Genomic DNA, 21881 nt, shown 5'->3' on the forward strand with positions numbered 1-21881 from the left:
CATTGTACGATTCCGTTTACACGTGAAGAACAGGCAAACCCAGAGGCACAGGACATAGACCATAGAGCTTAGGGGGAGTCAGGAAGAAGGAGGGTGACTGCTGACAGGTATGGGGGTCTTGCTGGGGTGATGGAAATACTCTGGGATTAGATCGTGGTGATGGTTACACAACAGTGTGAACATATCACAGAATAACCTATGGCACACTTTCAAAAGGTTAAAATGGTGAGTTTTGTGTGCATATTACTTAAAAAAATAAAAAGTGACAGAGTAAATGTATCAGGCATTGTGTCGAGGTAGCCCCCTCTGCATCAGGACCCACAGGGAAGGGCTCCAAGCCCCCTGGGGCACCACCGTGCCCCCTCCCCAAGGGTGAAACAAGCTCTCCCTTAAAGAGCAGATACCCAGAAGACTCTAGGGTGCCCTCAAGGCCAAACCCAAACCTCCACCTCAGCTTGAGCTTCTGAGACCAGCTTCCTTGGCCAGCAGTGGTCCACTCTGCACACCCCATGGGAAACGATGGAAAACTCACAGGTGAGCATCAGGAAAACCTCCCTAGTCTCAGATGTCAAGAATGGGCTCTTGAAAAGATGCCCTGAGCCTCTCAAATAAGGCATCTTGAAGAAATGCGGCACTGGCCACTGAATGCCTCCCGCGGGCACCGCTGTTCAAAGTCTGTCCCAGAAGCTTCCCTGGAGGGAGGGAGGTCAGGGGCCTGAGGCTGTGCGGGGACCAGGCGAAGTGGGGGCCACCCTCCTATGAACACGCATTCCCCCAACACTCAGCTCAGGGAAGAGCTGCCGACCCCAGAGGGAGACGGGAGGGCCTCGCTTCAGACGCGACAGCACTCGGGGTAAAGATTTCTCAGCCAGACCCCCTCCTCCTGACACAAAATACAACCACCGCCACGTGCAAAGAGGAAGCCCACGAACATGAAGCTCCATCTTGGGGTCTGAGGCGCAGTTTGCTGCTCCCGGAGCCCTGAGCCCTGGCTGCTGGGAATAATTCCCAGAGTGACATTTCTAAACCTGGCTCCGGCTCTCGCGCTCCTCTTTCACCCCTCGGGGGTTCACGGAACCTTTTCCTTTCTCCCTAGGCCGCCTTACCCATTCTTGAGGCCGTGTTCAACAGTGATTTCAGTGAAGCCTCCCTCCCATATCCTGGAGTGAACAGAGGAATCCCACGGCAGAACCCCCGTTCCCCGCCCGTGTCCCCCCAGACTCACTTTCCTAGCGTGAGTCCTGCTCTTCTACCTGCAAACAAGTTCATACCTTTGTGCCCTACGACAGGCCTCTGTGCCCACCACCACCACCATGCGCCCACCCCTTGCACACCCCCCTTCCCCGTCACACACCTCACAGGTCCCAGAGCTGCTCCTGGGGGCGGGGAGGGGGGCAGAGGCGCCGAGCAGCCCCCAAGGCAGCCGCACCCACTGGTGACAGAGAGTGGCCGTCCTAACAGCTGGCAGGCACGAACCCACCACCAGGACATACCTGACTTGCCACCAGGTATCACACTGTAATTAGTCATTGTAATTGAAGCCGAACATAATTAATTACATAATTTTGAAGTGTTCAAGTTTAATTCCATTAAAATTACATCATGAAACTGGGGAATTACAAAGGATTACCGACAAAAAGCAAATAGGGATGAATAAAGAAACTCCAGGCTGACTCCATGCCTGTCTGAGTCACACCCAACGCTCAAGTACAGCGCCTGGCACCCCACCTGCTTTTAATAAACCTCTGGGGCCCAGCTCAGCGGCTGTGCGCACAGGCCGCCTCTGGGGGGGGGGGGGGGGGGGACCAGCGCCGGGCCCCAGCTGACACTAAGGACCTCTCCTCCCTCCAGGCGCTTCTCCCCGCCTCGCCCTGGCCTCAGTCTGCTGAGGCCTCCCCCGCCTCTGAATGCCACTCGGTCAGCCCATCTCTGCCATGGCCACCACAACCCTAGTGGCCTCCCAGGTCACGCCAGGGCCCGGCGCCTGCCAGCACTCAGCCTGGCACCTTCTCTCCGCACCCAGTCCCTCCCCATCTGGAACAGGACTCCCCACCCTCCCGGCTCCATCCTTCACCATCCTGGCACTCTGGATCCTCCTGAACACAAGTCTGAGTTCTGAATGGTCCCTCTTGCATTTAAGAAGCAACATCTCTCAGGGGGCCCTGGGAACGCAGAAGTGACTCAGCAGGACTCTGCACTGAGGGGTCTGGGCCCAGGCCCCAGGCACTCCCACACTGTAATGCACTTATTCCTCCTGCGTTTACTTTCTGTCTCCCTGCTAGATGGTAAGTTCCTTGAGGGCAGGGCCATCCTGCTGCTCTGGACACTGCTACTGCAGCACCTGGCCACCAGGAGAGGAGGTGGGTCAGTGGAACACCACATCCCATCTTTCCAGACCGCTGTCCTGCCCTCCGCACACATCAGACACCCCCAGCCCCTATAAGCTGACACCTGCAGGGGCCCAGGATATCCTGCGGCTTGGACCAGCAGGACCAGGGGCTCATTCCTCTTGGTACCCCAGGGGCTTGACCAGGATCCAGGGCCAACATCAGGCACCAGGGAGACCCGCTCGATAAATGAATGAATGAAGGGCCCCAACACTCTATGAAGAAAAATGACTCGTCCCCAAAAACGAACAAGACTGCAAACCACCTCATTCAAACCTGCTGTGTTATTTCCAAGACCAGCGCACCCTGTGCGTGTTTTCTTACTAAATGTACAACTTCATTATAAAATGAGCCGTATCAGCCCAAACAAGCAGGCGTGCAAAAAAAAAAAAAAAATCATCTGAGTCCAGAGGAACCTAAACACTCAGCTGTTCCATGATGACTCTGAGGAAAATAAGGAGCGTCATCTGGTAAGGCTTCTTCTCGAGGGAAGGAGGTCCTCCCGAGGACCCTTACAGAGCTGCCGTCTTAGTGAACAGGTCCCAGCACCACACCTTCATGTGCAACTGGGAACAAATCCCTGTGTCCTGGGTGCCTTTCGGTGATAGAAGGGGATTTGAGTCCAGTGTTACAATAGGGGCTAAGTCAACTAGGCTCCCAGGGGCTGAGAGAGGAGGGAGTTTCGTCCTGGCCATCATGAGGTTAAACGCAAATATTAGCATCTAACAGCAAATGGCTCCCCTGTTCCAGCATCAAGCCAGGGGTGTCACAGAACAGTCCTGGTCAGAGATGCTTCCTCAGCCCAGCGCTCACGGCTGAACTGCCCGCTGGACAGGGCATGGCCTTGCCTGCGCCAGTTCCCTCCTACCCCCCCCCCGCCCCAGGCCCCACCATCGGGTTTCTCTCTTGCCTTCCAATTCCCCCCAGCCCTTCTCACAAATCTGCTTTATGCACCCATGGGACGTTGAGGGTAGCCGGTGACACAGGGAGGGTTATGTTCAGCCCGATGCTGTAACTGCACCCCAACCATCAGATACGGTTTGCTAACCTGAGTGCTCACCTCGTGGGGAAGGATTATCTGTCAGACAGTCATCTCTGGAGCTCCACTGCTGGGTGCTGACTCTGAAGTCTCACGGCAGGGGAGGCTCGAGAAAGTGTCTCAGATCGAGCGAGGCCTCGGCTGGGAAGGTATTGATCCACCAGGCACCCAGGTGGCTTCCACGTCCACCACACAGGCTCTCGGTTCAGTCCCCAGCTGTTCACGTGAAAGGACTCACCCACCGCCAAGCTCACCTTGGGTGCCCTGTGGACGGGGAGCCCCTTCTGATCCCCTGGCAGCCTCATCATGATGACCCTCCTTCAGGGGAAAGCCATTCTTGGGGACGGCCGGGGTGACGGCGAGAGGGAAGACAGGAGGAAGGCAGCCCCAGGTAGCCCCCTCCTCTAGTCTTGCCTGGGAAATCCCACGGACAGAGGGGGCCTGGTGGGCTACGGTCCAAGGGGTCGCAAAGAGTAGGACACGACTGAGTGACTAAGTACACACTGTGGGTGTGCATTTATCTATATACACAAATGTTTTTAAAGCATCTGCCTTGTCACCAGCGGACATAAAATCAGCTGCAACATGAGGAATCCAGCGCTCCCAGAAATGCTTTCCTTCTCTTCTCTGCCTTTTCCTGAAGCCCTGCGGCAGTCCCAGCTCCAGACCTGAGGGAGTTACAACACAAGGTGGGAGGGGGAATCCCCAGGCTAAGATGCACTCTTCAGCCCTCCCCGCCACGAATGATCGCAAAACCAAATGGCACCAACCAAAACGCAGACAAATCCTCCGTGGGCTTCAAATGCCAGGTTTCAACCCATCTTCTAGGCTTCTACACCAAAACCTCTCCACTGCACGTCACCCCCGCTTCTGCCAGGGGCTCAGCCCCTGAATTCCCCACGCCCCCTACCCCCGCTATTCCGCCCAGTGCCCGTAGCCCAGCAAAGGAGCACGTCCACTTCGTCCTCCCTGTCCTCGTGGATGCCAGGCCCTGCCCCCCGCCCAATCAGCCACCCAGGCTGGACCCCAGGGACGGTGGCTCCTTTCGCACCCCCGCTCAGAGAAGGCCTGGCAGCCCTCACTTCCCCAAATCCATGCAAATGTTCAGGCAGCCAGACGGTGACGTCACCCCTACAGAAATACCCTAGGTACTTTCTTTGTAAATGAAGAAGCAGAGAAAGCACGCAGGCTGTGAAGGCCACTGCTCCGAAAGGGGGCTACTCGGTCAAGCTGCGCCCAGAGCCAGGGCCAGCTCCGGGGATGCCGAGCACTCCCGAGACGTTTCTCCGGCGCTGACCCCCAGGCCTTCGTGCTGCTTGCCCCTTGCCTTCTCTTGCGTTGGTGGGGGTTCTGATCCTTACGATACCGACTTTTCCCCGGTTCATGTGGGGAAGTTTCCTCCCATTCAGGCTGTGGGCAGAGTTGGAGAATAATTCTCTGTCAAAGAATTGTTCTGCCCAATTCTATTTTTAAAAACGTGAACTTTTTGCATTATGTGCCACAAATACGATTATGTGTATTTTAACCAATGTATATGTCACTTGGCAAAGGAGGACTTTAATACATGGGAATAAAATAAATGAAAAGAAATACATGCGCTAGCCCTGTGTACCTATCAGTAGCTTTCAAAACACAGCCATTTAAACATACCCTACCTACCTTTCACAATCGGAAGACGACTTCCATTTGCAGTTCTGAAATTAACTAGCTGAGTGAGCCTCAAATCAGGAATACACAGGACTGCCCGCTAAGAGAAGCCCAAAGTTCTCCTGCAACAGGACTCACTGGGAGCCCCAAGTTGGGGCATATGTGCGCCAGAGCGCAGGGTATTCAGTGGGTGCACAGCGACGCGAGGCAGGCGTCCGGGAAGGGCAGTTAAAGCCGAGAGGGCGCTACGTGGGGTCCATCAGAGACAAGCGAAGGAGGGCACTTAGACACCACCGGCCAGCCCCTCTCCCGTGCTTCCCCAGCTGCACAGAACTCAGCTCAAGCTTAGCCTCTCCCGCTCCGGATGCTTTCCCTGCCCACCCCACCGCAGTCGGGATGCCTGTCCTCTGCCACCCTCCACCATCCCACGGGCACACGCCATCACAGCCGCATCCCAGCCACCTGGCCCCTCTCTGCGCATCCGGGCTGCTGGCTCTCCCGCCCTGCATCACGGTGCCTGGTGCATGAGGGGGCTCCCTCTGTGGCGTTGGCTAAAATGAAGAAGGGGTGCATAAACCAGGCTGGGTACCCCAATGTCTCAGGCAGTTCTGAGACAAGTAAAGGCTAATAATCCCAGCTCTTGTATGTTAGGAAGATTTGGCTCTCACACACAACAAGCAACCCCCCCAAAACTAACTTCATACACACACACACACACACACACACGATGTATTAAAGTATCAGTGTGTATTAAAATGACAGCATAATTACATACCAACACAGAGCAATGTAAAACAATCACAAACCATTCCTTACTCCTCCTGATAATGACATTCAACCATAACCAGCAATATCCTTCCTCTTCCAATTCTACGTCAATGCTGACAAATTAGGGTGCTGGGGCTGAGGAGCTGTGGGGGTGGGGGGAAGCCCGTGTGCCCCACCCACCCATCCCCAGGGTGAGCAGGCTCTGGGGGACAACTTCCTGACTACACATCACACTGCTCTGCGAGGGAAGGGGCTCGGCAGGCCATGGCCATCTCACTGATCCTCTGTGAGGTCCCTGGTGGACCAGGGCACCTGGACAGGGTATCTTGGCGGCAACCTGGGCTTCCTGTCTGGCTCCGGGTCCCACACATGCCTAGGGAGCAGAAGCACGACTCTGAACCTGACCTTGTCTCCGACTTGGCTGCGTGGTGTGACAGCACACAGTGTTATGTAACGACGAGCTGAGGTACAAGTGAAATGAAGCAATTCCAGTAAACTAAGGTTTCTCCACTGGTTTACATGACTGCTCCTGTTCTCGAGCTTTCTGTTTCAAAAGGGTACAGCTTACAACACCTCTGCCGTGTGAACGGGAAGGGAAGATGGAATTTTATTTGCAGGTCTACGTACAATTTTAGTTGTAATTTCTGCATGTTGGTGACCCAAAATCTTTTCCCCTTTGAAAGGTCTGTATTCCATGGGCAGCTGCTATCTACACGCTTGGCGAGGGCACAGCAGAACAATGTGAAACAGAAATAATTCACTGTACACAGAGCTGCATGGGTTCAAGTTCTAGGTCAACTATAGTGGGGAAAAACAGAAAACAAAGGACATGCTTCACCATTATCTGCCACACCTTTCAGAATGAAGCAAAAATGGTGATAGGAGCAACAGAATATTCTTATTTTCAGGGCGAGGGGGAAAAAAAAGTCTTTTCCAAACCTAATCAAAAAATTAAATGTACAATTCCCTCCAGCAAGAATTTTATTTTTAATTTCCATTTACATAGTATCTTTCTTCCAAGAATCTCAAAATAATGGGAGTTCCACAAATACTTTAAACCAAAAAAAAAAAAGGAAAGTTGTCACAACGAAGGAGGGGACAGGCTTGGCAGGGCAGGAGCTCGGAGGAGGGACAAGAAGTGGCAGGCAGGGTGACAGGAGGCACTATGGGCTGGCAGCGCCCAGGCTGAGGGCAGCTCCGAATCAGCCCTTCCTCTGCCAACAGCCCACAGGCCTTGCTTCTGTTTGCATCTTCAAGACAAGGATTTACCTTTGGTGTCGCTTACTGGCTTTACGTCAAACTATTTTGATCTAAGCAGAGACTGCTCCTCTAAAAATCCAAGGGGCAATGGCAACAAACCAAAGACCCTTGCAGGTCCAAAATAACAACTGAAACAAGATGCTTAAAATATAAAACTATGCTAGAAAACAAAATACTAACAATTCATTAGGGGGGAAGACCCAATGTTAAAGACAGACTACCTTGCTTTTAGGGGGAAATTGGAAAAGCAGCTTTTGAACTGGTTGGGTTGTTTTTTGGGTATTTTCTTTTTTTGTTTTACAGCTGGGTGGACAGGATCTGAACGTCTTACATTTAGCAAAAAGCTGTCAACACCCAAATAAAATTTTAATGACAGTAAGAATGGCATTCTATTTCTCACAATTTCGCAACGTTCACTTAAGAAAGAGCTAATTTGTCAATTTGTTTTTCCCTTAACCAAACTCAAGACACCTCACAACTATGCATAACTTAAAAAAAAAAAAAGTTAACTGCTTTAACTTATTAGATAAACACAGTCAAAGAGAATGATGTCTTTAAGAAAACAGGCCCCGTGCCGGTATACTCGGGTCAATGCTAAGAAAGAACAAGCTTCTGAGCAAGCTCTGGTAATTTCTTCCAACATGAACTTCATAAATCACAGTCAGAAGCGTCCAGGATTTCAATTGTCAGCTGACTGAGTCGGCCACAAGGAAGACCCGGTAGCCCTGACCGTGGCCTCCCATGTTTTACAGAAGGTGGGATCACTCACCTTCCCAACTTCACAAGTGCCTCGGAGGAGGAAGTGGAATCTAGTCGCTGTCTTGTCAGTCTCCTACCTGGCTATTCTTCCAGCCGCTCTGCAGTGCTGGGTAAATTCTTGGGAGGATTGAATACTCCCACCCCCAGTCCTTTCCAGTCAACTGTCCCGGGTGGTGTTCCTAAGAACTGGGTGGGGGGAGACGTCTTGCTCAGGGATCCTACCAATCACATCTGAAGAATTTCCCCTGGGCTGCCACAGGTCCAAGGCGCTAATAAACACAAAATCTTTGCCTCTTGCCTGCCTGCCCCGGGGCCTCCTGCAGTAAGGAAAAGTCTGCAGACTCAAATGAGGAAAACTGACAACATTTATTTTGCACATTAACATCACCCCATCAGAATTTAATTATAGCAAGAATTAGAATTATTTCTATTAGAGAGTTGTTTACTTTTCAAAGGAAAGGTTCTTGATGGGTTCTGTAACAAATTAGATGTCTTTCAGGAGAGCTGTTTGCCCTCATTATGTTTAACTGTGTCGCATTAAATGAACAGGGTAGCACACAGTTTTTAAGTCACAGCCCAGGTGCATTAGCCCAGGTGTCTTAAAGCCATGGCTTCAAGCCATGGTACAAATGAAGGCAATGCCACAGGTCCCCCCTCAATCCCAGGTAGCCCCCTGCCGGAACACCTTCAGCCCAGCCTGAGACCCTTCTCCTCCACCAACTTTCCCAGAACACAGCTGAAAAGCAGGACTGACTACACCTCAGGAAATCCAAGACGTCGATGGAACCAACAGGTCAATACAAATCAGCACCTAAACACCAACTGAAACTTGGTTCTTATACAATGAAACCAAGGCTATCAGCCGGTTTGGAAAAGTAAGAGAGGAAAAATGACTGGGATAATCTAGAGGGCCCCACCATGAACATTTTATTGACATATCCCCTTAACCTGGCTTTTTGTTTGGTTTGGTTGCTATTTAAGGTTACATCTCTAGATGTGCTTAGGGAAAGTTAATTTATTCTAAATCTTTATCAGGGTATAATAAAATGTATCCAAATGCTCATGTCAACAAATGTTTATTAAATCAGAAATCACAAATGGATTCACAATTTCTTTGCCATTATTAGTTGTATAACACAGATAGCAAATTGCGTGTCTAATTATGCCATTAAAGTTCCCTTTTCACTCCATGATCAACCCTCACAGAGTTTTCTCAGTGTCAAGCACACATGGGCATCCTGTCCCTAAAGTGCCCAGCACGACTGAACATCCAGGTATAAACTGCAGTGGGGCACAAGGGCAGAGAGCCCCTCTTCAAAAGGCTTGGACAAAATGAATGGCCATACGTAAGAAGTGTCTCTGTGCTTTGCTATAATAAGATTCAAACACGGGATTCCAAGAATTCCACCTGTTTTCAATTAGATACCAGAATTGCTTGAGTGTTTAAACTACATTCACTTGCTACTTATACAAAACAATTCTTCCGGGTTTTTTGAACATTTTAAGTATGTTAAAATAAGATTAAGGGTCTGGTTTAAACAATCAGAGGCAGGGGAATTTCAGCTGAAACCAAAACTATCTCTCTGCAGCCATAACGCAAAGGCTTCAGACAAAACAATAGGATGAAATACACGAATTTCGGTCTTCGACAATTACTTGTAAAAATCAGACCTGTCATAGGGAAAGCTACTTTATATATATGTATACACATATATGAATGTTTATGTTATATAATGTATATAATACATTAAAATGAGTTTTCAAATAATTTCTAAAAATACAAGATCCTATATATTTAATGTTTATAGTAACTTTTTGTTATCGCTGTGTTACAGTCAGATACATCTGTCTTTTAAATCGGTGAAACTGACATGAGGCCAATCATGTGAAGTGAAAAAATATGGGAGTACAGGTAGGAATCCAGCCTAGCCCTTGCAGGATTTTTCACACGATGGATTTCTTTTTAAAAGGGATTTTTCACACGATGGATTTCTCTTTTTAAAAAATGTACAACTTTTCCTTCAACAATTTTGTCCTCCCTTCATTTCACTGTGGATGTTCCTTGTGCTTTTACAGATGAGCTGAAAACACACATGGGTTTTTCTACTGGGAGCCTTCTTTTTTCTCTTAGGATGTGAGCACAGCTTCAGGAGGAGTTTAGACTACTGACTGCTCCAGGCAGATGCAAAGTTGGGGGGTCCCAAGGTATAGCCTGGTGCTTCTGAACAGGGACCCCTTATGCCCCCACTCAGCCTACCTTTCCCCCATCCCGCCCCAAGCAAACCCTGGTGGGTTTGTTTGAATTGCATACAACAGGGCAGAGGACTTTTGCAACAGTCACTAAAGGTCCTGGGCTCAACTGACTCACCAGACAGCATTTTTAAGGTCAGCTCAGTGGATTAGGAGAGTTATTCCTGAGGAGAGGCAATCTGTCCCTTCCCCACTTTCTCATGTCGCTAACTACAGGCAGATGGGTGAAACTAGGGGAAAAGGGAGAAAGGGGGCCTCTTCGGACCCACCACTGCAAGAGGTGCTGCATAACTTAACCTCTTCCCTGACTTACACTTTTTTAAAAAAGCAAGCAAACATACAACTCCCCCCACTCCCCCCCCCCAGAAAAAACCCTTTCATGGGGGGAAAAAAACTTTAATCAACTGATAATGACCCCTTCCCACACACAATCTCTAAGACACTGATATTAAGAGAACCAAAAAAACAAAGGCAGCAGCTGTGTGGAACCCTGTCCCCTATTTGTTTACTCTTTATTTTAAACGGTCCTAGATGAGATACAAATTGTAATCAAAATAATATACTTCGTTTGGGGAAGCGTCCTGGATGGCTGGTAACGTACACACTTCCTTAACAGGAGAAAACAAAATAAAAGCACCCAAAAAATGGACTTGTAGCAAAAATGAAATTGCTTTCTTATTTTGAAAAAAAAAAAAAAAAGAGGAAAACGTTTAAAGGTTACTTCTGCAGAGGTTCCTTAAAGGGAAAGACTAGTCACCATGTAGGAATAATGCTCCGAAGGGAAGCCAGGCACTGGCAAAAAGCTACCCTAACATACAGAGTTACATGAGCTTGTTTTAGAAAGTGTCCTCTTTCCAAACGTGTATTTAAAAGGCAAATTTATACAATGGTGTTTTTCTTACTTAAAAAAAAAAAAAAAAGCCTGGTTTTTACAAGTCTGGGATAGGATAAAAAACTTGTCCAACTAGTCTTAGCAAGGCCAGAGCCCTGAAACTCCCATACCACAAGACTTTGGGACTAAAAAGGAAACAAAATAGAGCTCAGTCTGCAGAAACTCTTCCTGGGCTCTCACTCCACGTCCCAAAGCAGCTTCAAGGCAGACCGAGCCGAGGGCCCAGGGCTCAGCCCCAGGTCCCTGTGTCAAGCGAGGGGCTCCCAATTGGACCCTGGGGGACCCAGTCTCTTTACCCTCAGGTAGCAATAGCACCACCCTCACTTCGCTCCGCAGGCAACCTGAGCTCGGAATAAGGGGTTCTGGAAAGATGAGAGGAGTCTGAAACTAATGAATCCTCTCTTCTCAAACTGCAGTTGCACTGGCTCACTTACTGTCTGTGGGAACAGAGATGACGTTAAACCAGATATCAACTCAAAAGGCCTCTTCAGGGCCCAGAGAAAGAACCACTTTCACCTTCTAGAACCTGGGCATCCCATAGGCAACTGAAGGTTTTCAAATAGGTGATGAAGTGGCATTCGAAAACCGTCTAAGGCCAAATCTTCCATCCATCACCAAAAACCAGTAGGCTGCTCAGTAAAGAGAACGAGCCTCAAATAAATTTTTTAAATTCAAGATCAACATCTGAAAGTTCTTGCTCACAAACTGACAGGGAAACTTTTCATTAAAGTTACACACCTAAATGCAACCCCCCCCCCCCCAAGTACTACACTGAAGATGTAACTAATCACCAAGGAGTGGGATCAAAGAGGTCATAAAATCTAGTAACTCCCGAGAAACCGAATTCATCTCCCAAGCAGTTTTTGCCAAGACACTTAAGAAAGAAACCACCTTGGTATTAGCCTGGAATGTCACATTTAGGAAGACAAGGGGAAAAAAAAAATTAAGGTTTGTCTCCTAAAACTCCACAACGGGTTTTACAGTAAGCTCAGGAATTAAATTATGGTAAAAGGGAGCTATTTTTACTAAAACAGGGTAGACCAATTTATCAAAAATGCCATTTGGCTGTGTTCATTACACTCAGGAATCTAATTTACACAATAGACACTTTGGAGTAATCTATTTTAGTCAATAAACACTCAAACTCCTTTAAGTTTTAATCTTATCGGAAATACATATTTCACATAGTCTTCTTCCTAGTTAAGTGAGAAATTTGAAGAAATCTCATAACGGCCATGAGTCTGCTTTATCGCTCTTACTACGCAGGCAAGGGCAGAAAACAAGCATATACAATTAAAGTTGTCAGACTCCGTTTACATACGTTTTAATCCAATCCGCTGCATTTCATGCAAGTCCGCATCTGGAGTTCATTTCCTTTCCTCCTAAAAGTACTGTAGGTCACTCTCACCAGTGCTCCGGGTTAGGAAAGTTCGGCCAAGTTTACCTTCAAGCACACCTTAGAGCTGAGAGCAATAGCTGTCCCACAAGGACACTGAGGGACCCTCCCCAACCCGGAGCGCCCGGCCGCCCTGGGCCCCTCTAAGCCGCGGACACCTCTCCAACCCCCAACGCCAGCGCTCGCCGAGCTTCTGGCCCACAAGCCGCTCACCTTCAACTTGGCTCCGGCTACGCACAACATCCACCTGGCAGAGTCCCGGGGCTGTTCAGGAGCCGCCAGCGCGGAGCTGGCAGGTCCCAGGCGGACCCCGAGGGCGCGCTGTTCCCCGGGGTGGTGGGTGGCAGGCAGGAACGCGCCCCCTGGGCACGGCTGCGGCTCGGGCGACGGATGGGGAGCCCCAGCACGATCCCCCCTCGGCGCCTGGGGTTGGGTGCGTGGACCACGGCCCGGCACACCGCTGTCCAGTGGGACACCCGGGGCTTTGCTTTCGAGAACACGATCGGGGTAGGCATTTCGGAGCGGACCCGCCGCGCTCTCCATTGCCCACCCACCCCCCCACCCGCCGCCGCCGCGGACCCTGCTGTGAGGGCAGGACCTCGGAGAAGAAGATCCGAGAGGAGCTGATGGGTCACTGGAGGCCGCGGGAAGCCCCGGGAGCGGGCCGAAGGCCGCCCGGATAGACGGCGTGGAGCAAGCGCCCCGGGCCGCGACAGACCGCGCACCCGGGCGCAGAGGCGGGCCTGCGCTCGGGGAAAGTTGCAGTCCGGCGCCGGCGCCCGCACCCGCGACCCCGAGACACCCCGACCCCCGGGGTCCGCGTGCCGGGCGCCCGCTGCCTCCCGCAAGTTTCCCCGAGCGCCCCTACCCGGGTTCCCGGCCGCGGAGGGGCCGGTCCGCGCCGCTCGTGCAGGCACACAAAAGAGCCGGGCGACTGCGGGGTCTGCGGGTGGCCCCCCGGGCGCCCGCCCGGACGTAAACAAACCCCGGGGTCCACGCAGAGGGAGCCCCACTCCGGGCGCGGGAGCGGCGGCGCGGTCCCGGCCCGCTGACAGCCCGGGGTTGGGGGCGGGGGCGGCCGGGGCCCCAGCGTGCCGGGGCCCGGGCAGCGCGGACGCCCGCCCGGCCACCCGCCCGCCTGGCCGGAGCCGAGCCGGGCCGCGCCGCCGCCGCCGCCGGTGGCCGCTCTGACCCTCCCCCGAGCCGGCGGCACCACAGCGCCACCAGCCCCAGCTCCGCCGCGCCGGCGGCTCCTCCTGGAGAGGCAGGCGCTTCACCCCCACAGCAACTCCCCACAAACTTTCACCGGGAATACGGCGGGCCGGGGGGCGCGGGGCGCGCGACCGGGCGCTGCCGCCGCCGCCGGGCCGCAGCCCCCTCCTGGCGCAGCGGCCGCCGCCGCCGCCCGCCCGCCCGCCAGCCAGCCGCCCGCTCCCCCGGCTCGCGCGCGCGCCCCGCGGGCCGCCGGGGCCGCCCCCTCCCCGGGTCCCGCGGCGGCGGCGGCGCAGGGCCGGGGGGGGAGAGGCGCCCCGGGGTGGGGGCCGACACCGGGGGCAGCGGTGGAGGCGGCGGCGGCTCCCGGCGCCATCTTGGGCTGATCGATGAATTGAACAAAGAGGATCAATTTCTGATCAAGCGAGTTATCAATGGGGGCCGGGGAGCGAGAGGGACTTGTCCCCGACTCGGCCCCGCGTTCCCCCGGCACCCCCCTCCTCCCCGCCGCCGCGGCCTCCCGGCGGCCGGGCGGCCCGGGGTCCCGGGGGGAGGCCGCGACCGCCCGCAGCCCCCACCCCCGGGCGAGAGGCCGAGCGAGGAGAAGCCTGACCTGCAGCTGCTGTAAATCAAAGCGCTTCCAATATTGAAACATCGATCCCACATTGGCCGCCATCTTGAGACATATTGAGACGGAGTGAGAGGCTGATAGAGAGGGGGCTGGAGTTCAGGAGCCGCCAGGAGGCAGCAGGCGGGCGGCGCCAAAACCCGGCCTGGAGCCGGCCGCCGCCGCCGCCACGGAGCACGCGGACTCCTCCTCACGGCGCCGCCGCAGCCATGGCGAGCCCGAGCCGGAGCCGGAGCCGGAGCCCGAGGGCGCGGCGGGCCGCAGCCGCCGGGCCCCTCGCGCGCGCGCGCGCGCGGCCCCTGCCCGCTCTCCCGCCGCGCCCGCCGCCAGGCCCGCGACCCCCGCCCCTCCAGAGACCCCGGCCCTGGCGGGGCGGCGGCAGCTGCCGCCGGCCCGGCCCCGAGGGGGCGCTGGAGGGCGACGAGAGGGGGGCGCCCCCGGGCCCCCCGCGGGAGGGCCCCGAGCCCGGCTCACCTGGGGCGGTTTTCGGGCGCGCCTGGGGTGGGGCTGGCGGGGCAGGGTGGTGGTGCGGAGGTCGCCGTTGCCGACTCCGCGCAGCCCCTCCTGGACCCTGGGCAGGGAGCCGGCGGCCGTTTGGTCGGGCGAGCGCCGGCCCCGAGCCGCTTTGCGCTCGCCCTCCTGCGGGGCGCCGAGCTAGCGGAGCCGCCGCGACCACCTGCCCGAGCCCCGACCCCGCGCGAACCGGGCCCACGGCCGCGGGGCGGATACGAGGCGTGCCGGCGGTCGGCGGCCGCACACCTCTTCGCTGCGCCCCAGCCGGATTCACAGACCGAGTCAGCCGGGAACAGCGTTTCACGTTGGGGGACACCGGGCCGGGAGAAGGCAGCACTGAACCCCCGTGTCGCTGCGCCAGTCAGCGTCCCGCACAGTGGCCGCGCCGTACCGCGCCGCACCGCACCCCCGGTGGCGAGGGGCTCCAGTGGCCCCCACCTGCCCGAGCTGTGCCAGCTTGAGCCACGACAGGAAAAGTCTTGGAGCCCCGTTCTGTATCCCCCCACACCGCTTCAGCGAAACAGCCCCAGAAACTTCCTGTGGTTTCAGACACATCGGTTTGGGTGCAAAAACTTGGAAAGTGTGGGTACACTTACAAGGAAAAGCATGGTCCCCGGTTTACAGGAATGCTAAAACCCCAAAGTCAATTTTCTTTTGATTTCTTTCTTCGCAGAAACCTGGCAAAAAGCACAAGTTTTATGATCGTCATCTTTAATTGATTACACACACGTGTGAGTTTGAGTTTCCAGTAGGAATACAGTACTTTTACTCTCTCGCACTTCATTTAACGTGTAATTAGTTAAAACAAATCCCCAAATTCCTTAATCTTGAAAATTATATGTAAATAAAATCTGTAGGGAATACAAAATAAAACATGTAAGTGGGATATAATTGCTTTTCAACTGAGTTCGAAAGTTTTAACGCTGATCGTTGGAGTGAACTCAGCATTTTTGAATGAAGGGACTGGAAATGAAAGTCCCCAGGATTTGGAGAACATACGCGCCCCTAGGTCTAGCACTGGCGACCACGAGCGTCAGTTTCGACAACGCACGACTCCCGAGGTCTGCAAGGGGGGTTCCCTGGGCGTCTCGGCCGCAGCTTTGACCAGAGGCGGGGGCAGGAAGCAGGTGGGTGGGAGCGCTCGGGCGCCGGGAGCCTCGGCCCCAGATGCAGTGACGCGGAGCCAGGCAGGGCACTCCCGACCCCGGGACGCCGAGGGCCGCCCGGGTGTGGGGCGCCCGAGCCCGCGCGCGGGCGGTCGGCGACCGCGCTGCAGCTCCGACCGCGCCGCCCGGTAGAGGGCAGCGGCGCCCCGACACTCGGGTCCTCGGGTCCCTGCGCACGTGCCCACCCGCGCGCCCCGCGCCTGACCACGCCCTGTCCCAGAGCCAGGCCCCTGGCGGGAAACGGCTTGGCCACTTCTGGCGACTCCTGTCCCGACGCAATGCCACATCTAAAGGTTTCTCGTATCCCACACTTGAGGATACGTCTGCTTTTCCCTCCCATTTGTGCGGTGGCAGACAGGCGAGACCTCGGAATTGCCCTAAATGTGACTAGACAAATAAAAAGTGCAGGGGTTAAAAAAAAAAATCCCTCCGGTGGGGAAGGCTCAAGAAAGGATCAGGGAAACGGTTTGGATTTGGTGCAGATGTTCTCAATCTAATTATCGTGTCGATCCCCAGGGTTTGAACCAAAATAAAGTGAAATATATATGACCTGTGTAATACTCCAGAAATACATCTGGTTGGAATTCAGGATTCTGAATCCACGGCAATATTTCAGAAATAAATTTGGATGTGTATTAAATACCCTGGGTCACATTTCTGGTAATATTTACGTTATTTACATGTTAACTGGACTTAGGCGAAAAAACACTACATTGAATGACCCAGATGTTAAACTCTCTTTAAAATAAAATTTAGATTTTTTCTACCAACGTTTTAAGTTACACAAGGCTAACTGCTCTTTGAGGTGGGAGGGCGAGTTTAGAATAACTTTGGGAGCACCACAAAATGTTACCATTTTTAAGGAAAAGCACTACAGATATGTCACTGATCAAAAATTAGCTGACTGAAAGAAACAGCAGAGACCTGAAAAAACTTTTTAAAGAACGTTTTACTTTTCTTGAGTGTAGACACAGAATAAGAACAACTTATAGCTAATTTAAAAGGTTAATTTCTTCCTTTTTTTTTACAGATTGATTTTCAACTTCCATGTAGTAGATCATGAGGACCTGCTAACATCCAAATATAGTAGATCTATATAAACTGTGTACTGTATAAAATATTCGAAAAGTGGAAAGGTTTTAGGACCTAGAAGTCTATTAGCATCTACAAGAATAATGGCTATAAGCACCTAGAACAAAGTGTGAGACAGTGACAGTTTGGCGAGATAACTGGCCCAGGAAACAAGAAGCATCTTGACTTGAAAACGGTGTGACTTAGAATGAAGCACAAGGAAAACCCAGAGACACTGATGTTCAGGCTCTCCCTTTAGGGAAAGAAAACTTCCAGTTTCCAAGTATATGACTAATTCACCATCTCAACCTTTCAGAAATCAAGCCCCAAGTAATCAGATGGGAGGACTGACCAAAATGATGTTTGTTCCTGAAACCTTTAAGCAGTTACAGTTTCATACCAGACCAGACAAAGAAATATGACTCCAGAAAATTTCTTTTCTGACCGATTTTATCTTGCCTCAGAAAAATTCAGGGGCCATAATGGTATTGTGATAATACTAATGAATGTAACTTACAGAACATCACAAAGCATTTCTGAAGTTCACACTTTCCTACCCTCCTGGCGTTGGCGGACCCTCTTGTCTCCCGACAGCTATATATACTTGATTAAATCAATTAAGGTGAAAATTGGCAAATTCTCTAAAATGCCATATGGGTTGATTATTACTAAATTGGTCCTCCTTTGATAGCCCCAATAAAGGAAAATATATTACTCTGTTTCCTAAAGATTCTAATTTAGTAATCGTTCTGACATAGTTAACCTAATTCCTTCAAGGAATTAAACATCAAGAATTTCTTCCAAACTGAAAAATGTCTTACAATGTAGGCCATTATTTAAAAAAAAAAAAAAAAAAAGGCCATCCTCTTTACTCCTCACAAGAGTCCCTATCTTCTAAGATCTTATTTATAAAGAACTCTTAAAATTAAGTTTCACCTACGAACTTTATCTCCAGAAAAATTTGGAGAATAGTTTTTAACCCAATTCCAAGAATAATGAAAAAATTCAGAAATCTTGTGTCCCATGGGATAGTTTTAAAAAGAAAACTTAAGAGATTCAATTCTAAAACTTTAATTCACTTTCTGAGTATTTTTGCTTTCAAATTAGAATTGGTTTTGAATAGTTTCCAACAAGAAATATTTCGGATAACCAAAGACAATACATAAGGCTAAATGTTTGCTTCATAATTTATTCATAAATAAACATAAAGACATGGCTACTTTTTTATGTCTAATTTAAAAAAATGATTCATACCCCTTATAAGTCATGTGAGAATCTCAGTTTTACAAATAGAGAAGCTGAGAATAATATCTAGGTATTTATTCATTCAAGTTGAATCTGCAAATGTTTTAAATTTAGGAATATCTAAGTCCAGACAGCAGTGTTGAGACACTTCAACTTTGAAAAGGCCTTTTCCTTAAATCAAAAGATTATGAATAACAGAGGGAAATTACAGCATCTTCCTTTTCTCTGGCGACGGCCTTCCAGAACAATTTGGCATGGACTATTGGAATAAATGAAAGAAAGATTCCAGATTCTTTTTTTATTTTTTTTGAAGCTCAAGAAAACCAAACTACTTTTAATTGTTTTGTTTTTTTTTAAATAATACTTTATGTTAATTATTTCTGAGTACACGATTCACTGTACTATGTAAATACCCACCAAATAAAAGTACACATTTTGCTACATGTAATTACATGCAGAGTACATAATTCATCTCTATACGCCAAATGTATGTGTAGTTGTATAATTGTACCAAGAACCTGCCAAACTTGTAAGAACAAACTATAATGATTTCTAAACAGTAGACTCTCCTATTCACCACCCCCTCAGCCCCTCTCTGGTGACAGCATTGCTCAGTTTCAAGACCCTTTTCTGGAATCTTCAAAGACTTAATTTCTGGCCCACCACTTAAGTCTGCTTTCCACTTCTGGACAGCATATGTCAAAGTCACTAGCTCTAGGTATCTTTCCACACCTCTAATGATTACGTTGTATTCTCTGCATGTCTCAAACAAAAAGGCTTGCTGTTGGGTCTTTCAGACGGAGCTCCATCTTTTGCTTAGACAATACATTCAGCTTTCCTGGTGGTTCAGATGGCAAAGAATCTGCCTATAAGGCAGGAGACCAGGGTTCAATCCCTGGGTCAGGAAGATCCCCTGGAGAAGGGAATGGCTACCCAGTCCAGTAGTCTTGCTTGGAGAACTCCGGGGACAGAGGAGCCTGGAGGGCTAGAGTCAGACGTGACTGAATCACTAACACAATGGAATCAAGGGCTTACTACCTTGGGACTTCCAACCCCTTGAGAGGGATCCAGGATTCCTAATCACCCCACAAGTTCCCAAATTCCGTCTCACCAGCCACATGGCCCCTGACTCAGTCTCTTTTTACCAAACTTATGTTGAAATATAAACTTTCTTGAAGTTCAGAGTTTATTAGAATATCACATCTCAATTCCCCCTTTGCCTCTGCTTCCTCATTAGAGGCCCACATACGTGTCATATTACATATTTCCTGTATGCTATTGAAATAAACACCATCCTGTATGACTCTCACTGATGTCACTGCTGAATCACTAGAAATTAATAGTGTATATCATCAGTAGTCTGAAAGGCTTGATATATGTCAAGGACTATATAAATATTATTATTATCTTGTTTAATGCAAAGTTCAAGTTCTGTGCTAAGGCCCTGTATTAATTCCTTTTCTTTCCTCCTGAGAGACATGAACCCTATGCATTCTATTTATACTGACCTTTCCTTATTAATATTGCTTTTAAAATACCAGTTTGCCATCCAATATTTTAAACACACAACTATGTCCCTGGTGCCAGGACTTCTAGGGCAGGGACACGGTTTTTGAAATTCTGTTCATGTCATGAAGCAAAATATTGTTTTGTTTCTCCGCAAGATACTTGATGACACATCTCTGCAGTTGTACACTCGGAGTTGAATGTAGATTTGTTTTCATGAAATGTAATTAGATTTTCTTTTGTCATAAGCGTTGTCAGACTATGTATTATTTTTTCCTGGGTAAGTGTGGTTTGTAAGATTTTGAAAGCTTGTTCCAGTGGAAAAGAGGGAATCTGATATATCTAGCAAGGAGTAAGAAAGTTTTTTCATTCTCTCATTCACATTAAGTATTTGATCTAGTGTCAGCTTTGAGACTCTCTATTAGTATATCTTTAGAGGTTTAGTAGCTAGCAGGATCTCTTAGGATCTCTGACATCACAGGATGTCAGAATTTTGTTTGTGTGTCAGATAAAGGGAAGAAGCCAGGAAAGTGGGCCTCTAATCTAGCAGTATTTTTTTCTTATGAGAATATTCACACACACATAATCTGGAAAGCATACATGTTAAAGCAAAGAATAAAATGCAAATACTTTTATCCAAGAGATATTTCTGGTAACAAATAAACCAAACAAATAAACAACAAAATGGAGCAATATGAAAGTCCAACAGTACACTTCCCTGGTAGCTCAGACCGTAAAGAATCCGCCTGCAATGCAGGAGACCCTAGTTCTATCCCTAGGTTGGGAAGATCCCCTGGAGAAGGGATGGCTATCCATGCCAGTATTCTTGCCTGGAGAATCCCATGAACAGAGGATCCTAGCAGGCTATAGTCCACGGGGCCTCAAAGAGTCGAACATAACTGAGCAACACAGAAATTATTAAATAAATGATGAAATATTGGGTAGTCATTAAAAATTATGTTTAGTAAAATATGTAGTGACATGGTGTAACATCTATTATTTAAGAGGAAAATAGGATATACAGTGAGCTCAGTTACAAAGAATAGAATATTCCATAGACACATAGACTGTCAAAAGAACAGTGAGTGTCTCTGGACAATGAATTTATGAGTAAGTTTTCTTTTCTTTAATATTTCTCTGTTTGATATAATTTCTACATGAGCATATAGTACTTTTATAATGTAGGAAATATTAGGATGGTGAAATAAAGGATGGTGAAAAAGCCTGGTATGCTGTCTTTCAACAGTAACTTAACTCTAACCTAGAAGAGGTAGTGTGATATGATTGTGCAGACCATTGAAAACAGAGAGGGAAAGATCTCCCAATTTTGCCACTGAGTCACTCTTTGACTTTGCCTCCGGTTTCCTGCCTGTAAAATGGGAATAATTAATACTTTCTTGTAAAATGCTTTTGCGTTCTCTAAGGAAAGATCATATAAAGGTGCAAAGTGTTGTTCTATTATTGCTAATTGAAGTGGATATTAAAAGATAGAGGTGTTTGAGAGAATTGAAGTCATTATGGTCGAGTGGAGAAAGGGACCACAATTATGAGGCCAGATGCCAAACTTGGTGTGTAGAATTCTGTGTTCTTTAAAAAGGTTTGAGAGGTGGGGGCAGATAAGGGTTGTACCAGTCATGCTGGAATGTCCACTGCCTCATCACCAATCACTATCTGTTGAGCAAAGCACTGGGTCAGACACTATAAAGAAACACAGAAACAGTGGAAAAGGCCTCTGCCCTTAGAAGCTTACACTTTTGTTGGAAATAGAGCAATAACATGTCAGGGGTAGGGAAGACAATGATCCAACTTAAGCAGAAGACAATACCGAGGAAAGGAACCGATACAAGACTGACACGCGCCCAAAGCATTAGTTTTGATCTGAGCAACGAACTGAGATTCGTTCTCAGTTTAGATGAGCAAAAGAGTTCAGAAATGATGGGGTGTTGGACAGGGCAGGATGTAAGAGGTGGAAAGAAACAGGGAGGGTATGCGGGGTCAGGAGAAGAAGGCGCAAGGTAGCACAAAGAAAGCTCATAAAAGCAATGGAAACGGCGAGTGGACTGTTCGGCTGGAAGCCCAGGAGGCGGAGAGCAGGCTGGGATCTTAAAGGCGGGCCAAGTGGGAAGACGCTGGCGGCATCTG

The 21881-nt window shown here is 49.8% G+C and overlaps 1 protein-coding gene across 8 annotated transcripts in view; it reads right to left on the reverse strand.

Moving 5' to 3' along the window:
* The window catches only part of CUX1 (cut like homeobox 1), a 348366-nt gene extending 333842 nt beyond the window's left edge, over window positions 1-14524 (reverse strand). For 3 of the 8 annotated variants that reach the window (XM_070460258.1, XM_070460257.1, XM_070460256.1), the window contains exon 1: window positions 14224-14522. In XM_070460258.1, coding sequence (XP_070316359.1) covers window positions 14224-14286 — 63 coding nt within the window. In that variant the 5' untranslated portion in view covers window positions 14287-14522. Of the gene's footprint in view, window positions 1-12611; window positions 12939-14223 lie in introns of those variants that run through there. The other 5 variants (XM_070460260.1, XM_070460259.1, XM_070460255.1 and 2 more) reach the window with 5 other exon arrangements.
* Between the last annotated feature and the right edge of the window lie 7357 nt (window positions 14525-21881).

This window comes from Odocoileus virginianus, chromosome 33, assembly GCF_023699985.2.
Source record: "Odocoileus virginianus isolate 20LAN1187 ecotype Illinois chromosome 33, Ovbor_1.2, whole genome shotgun sequence".
Classification (NCBI taxonomy): Eukaryota; Metazoa; Chordata; class Mammalia; order Artiodactyla; family Cervidae; genus Odocoileus; species Odocoileus virginianus.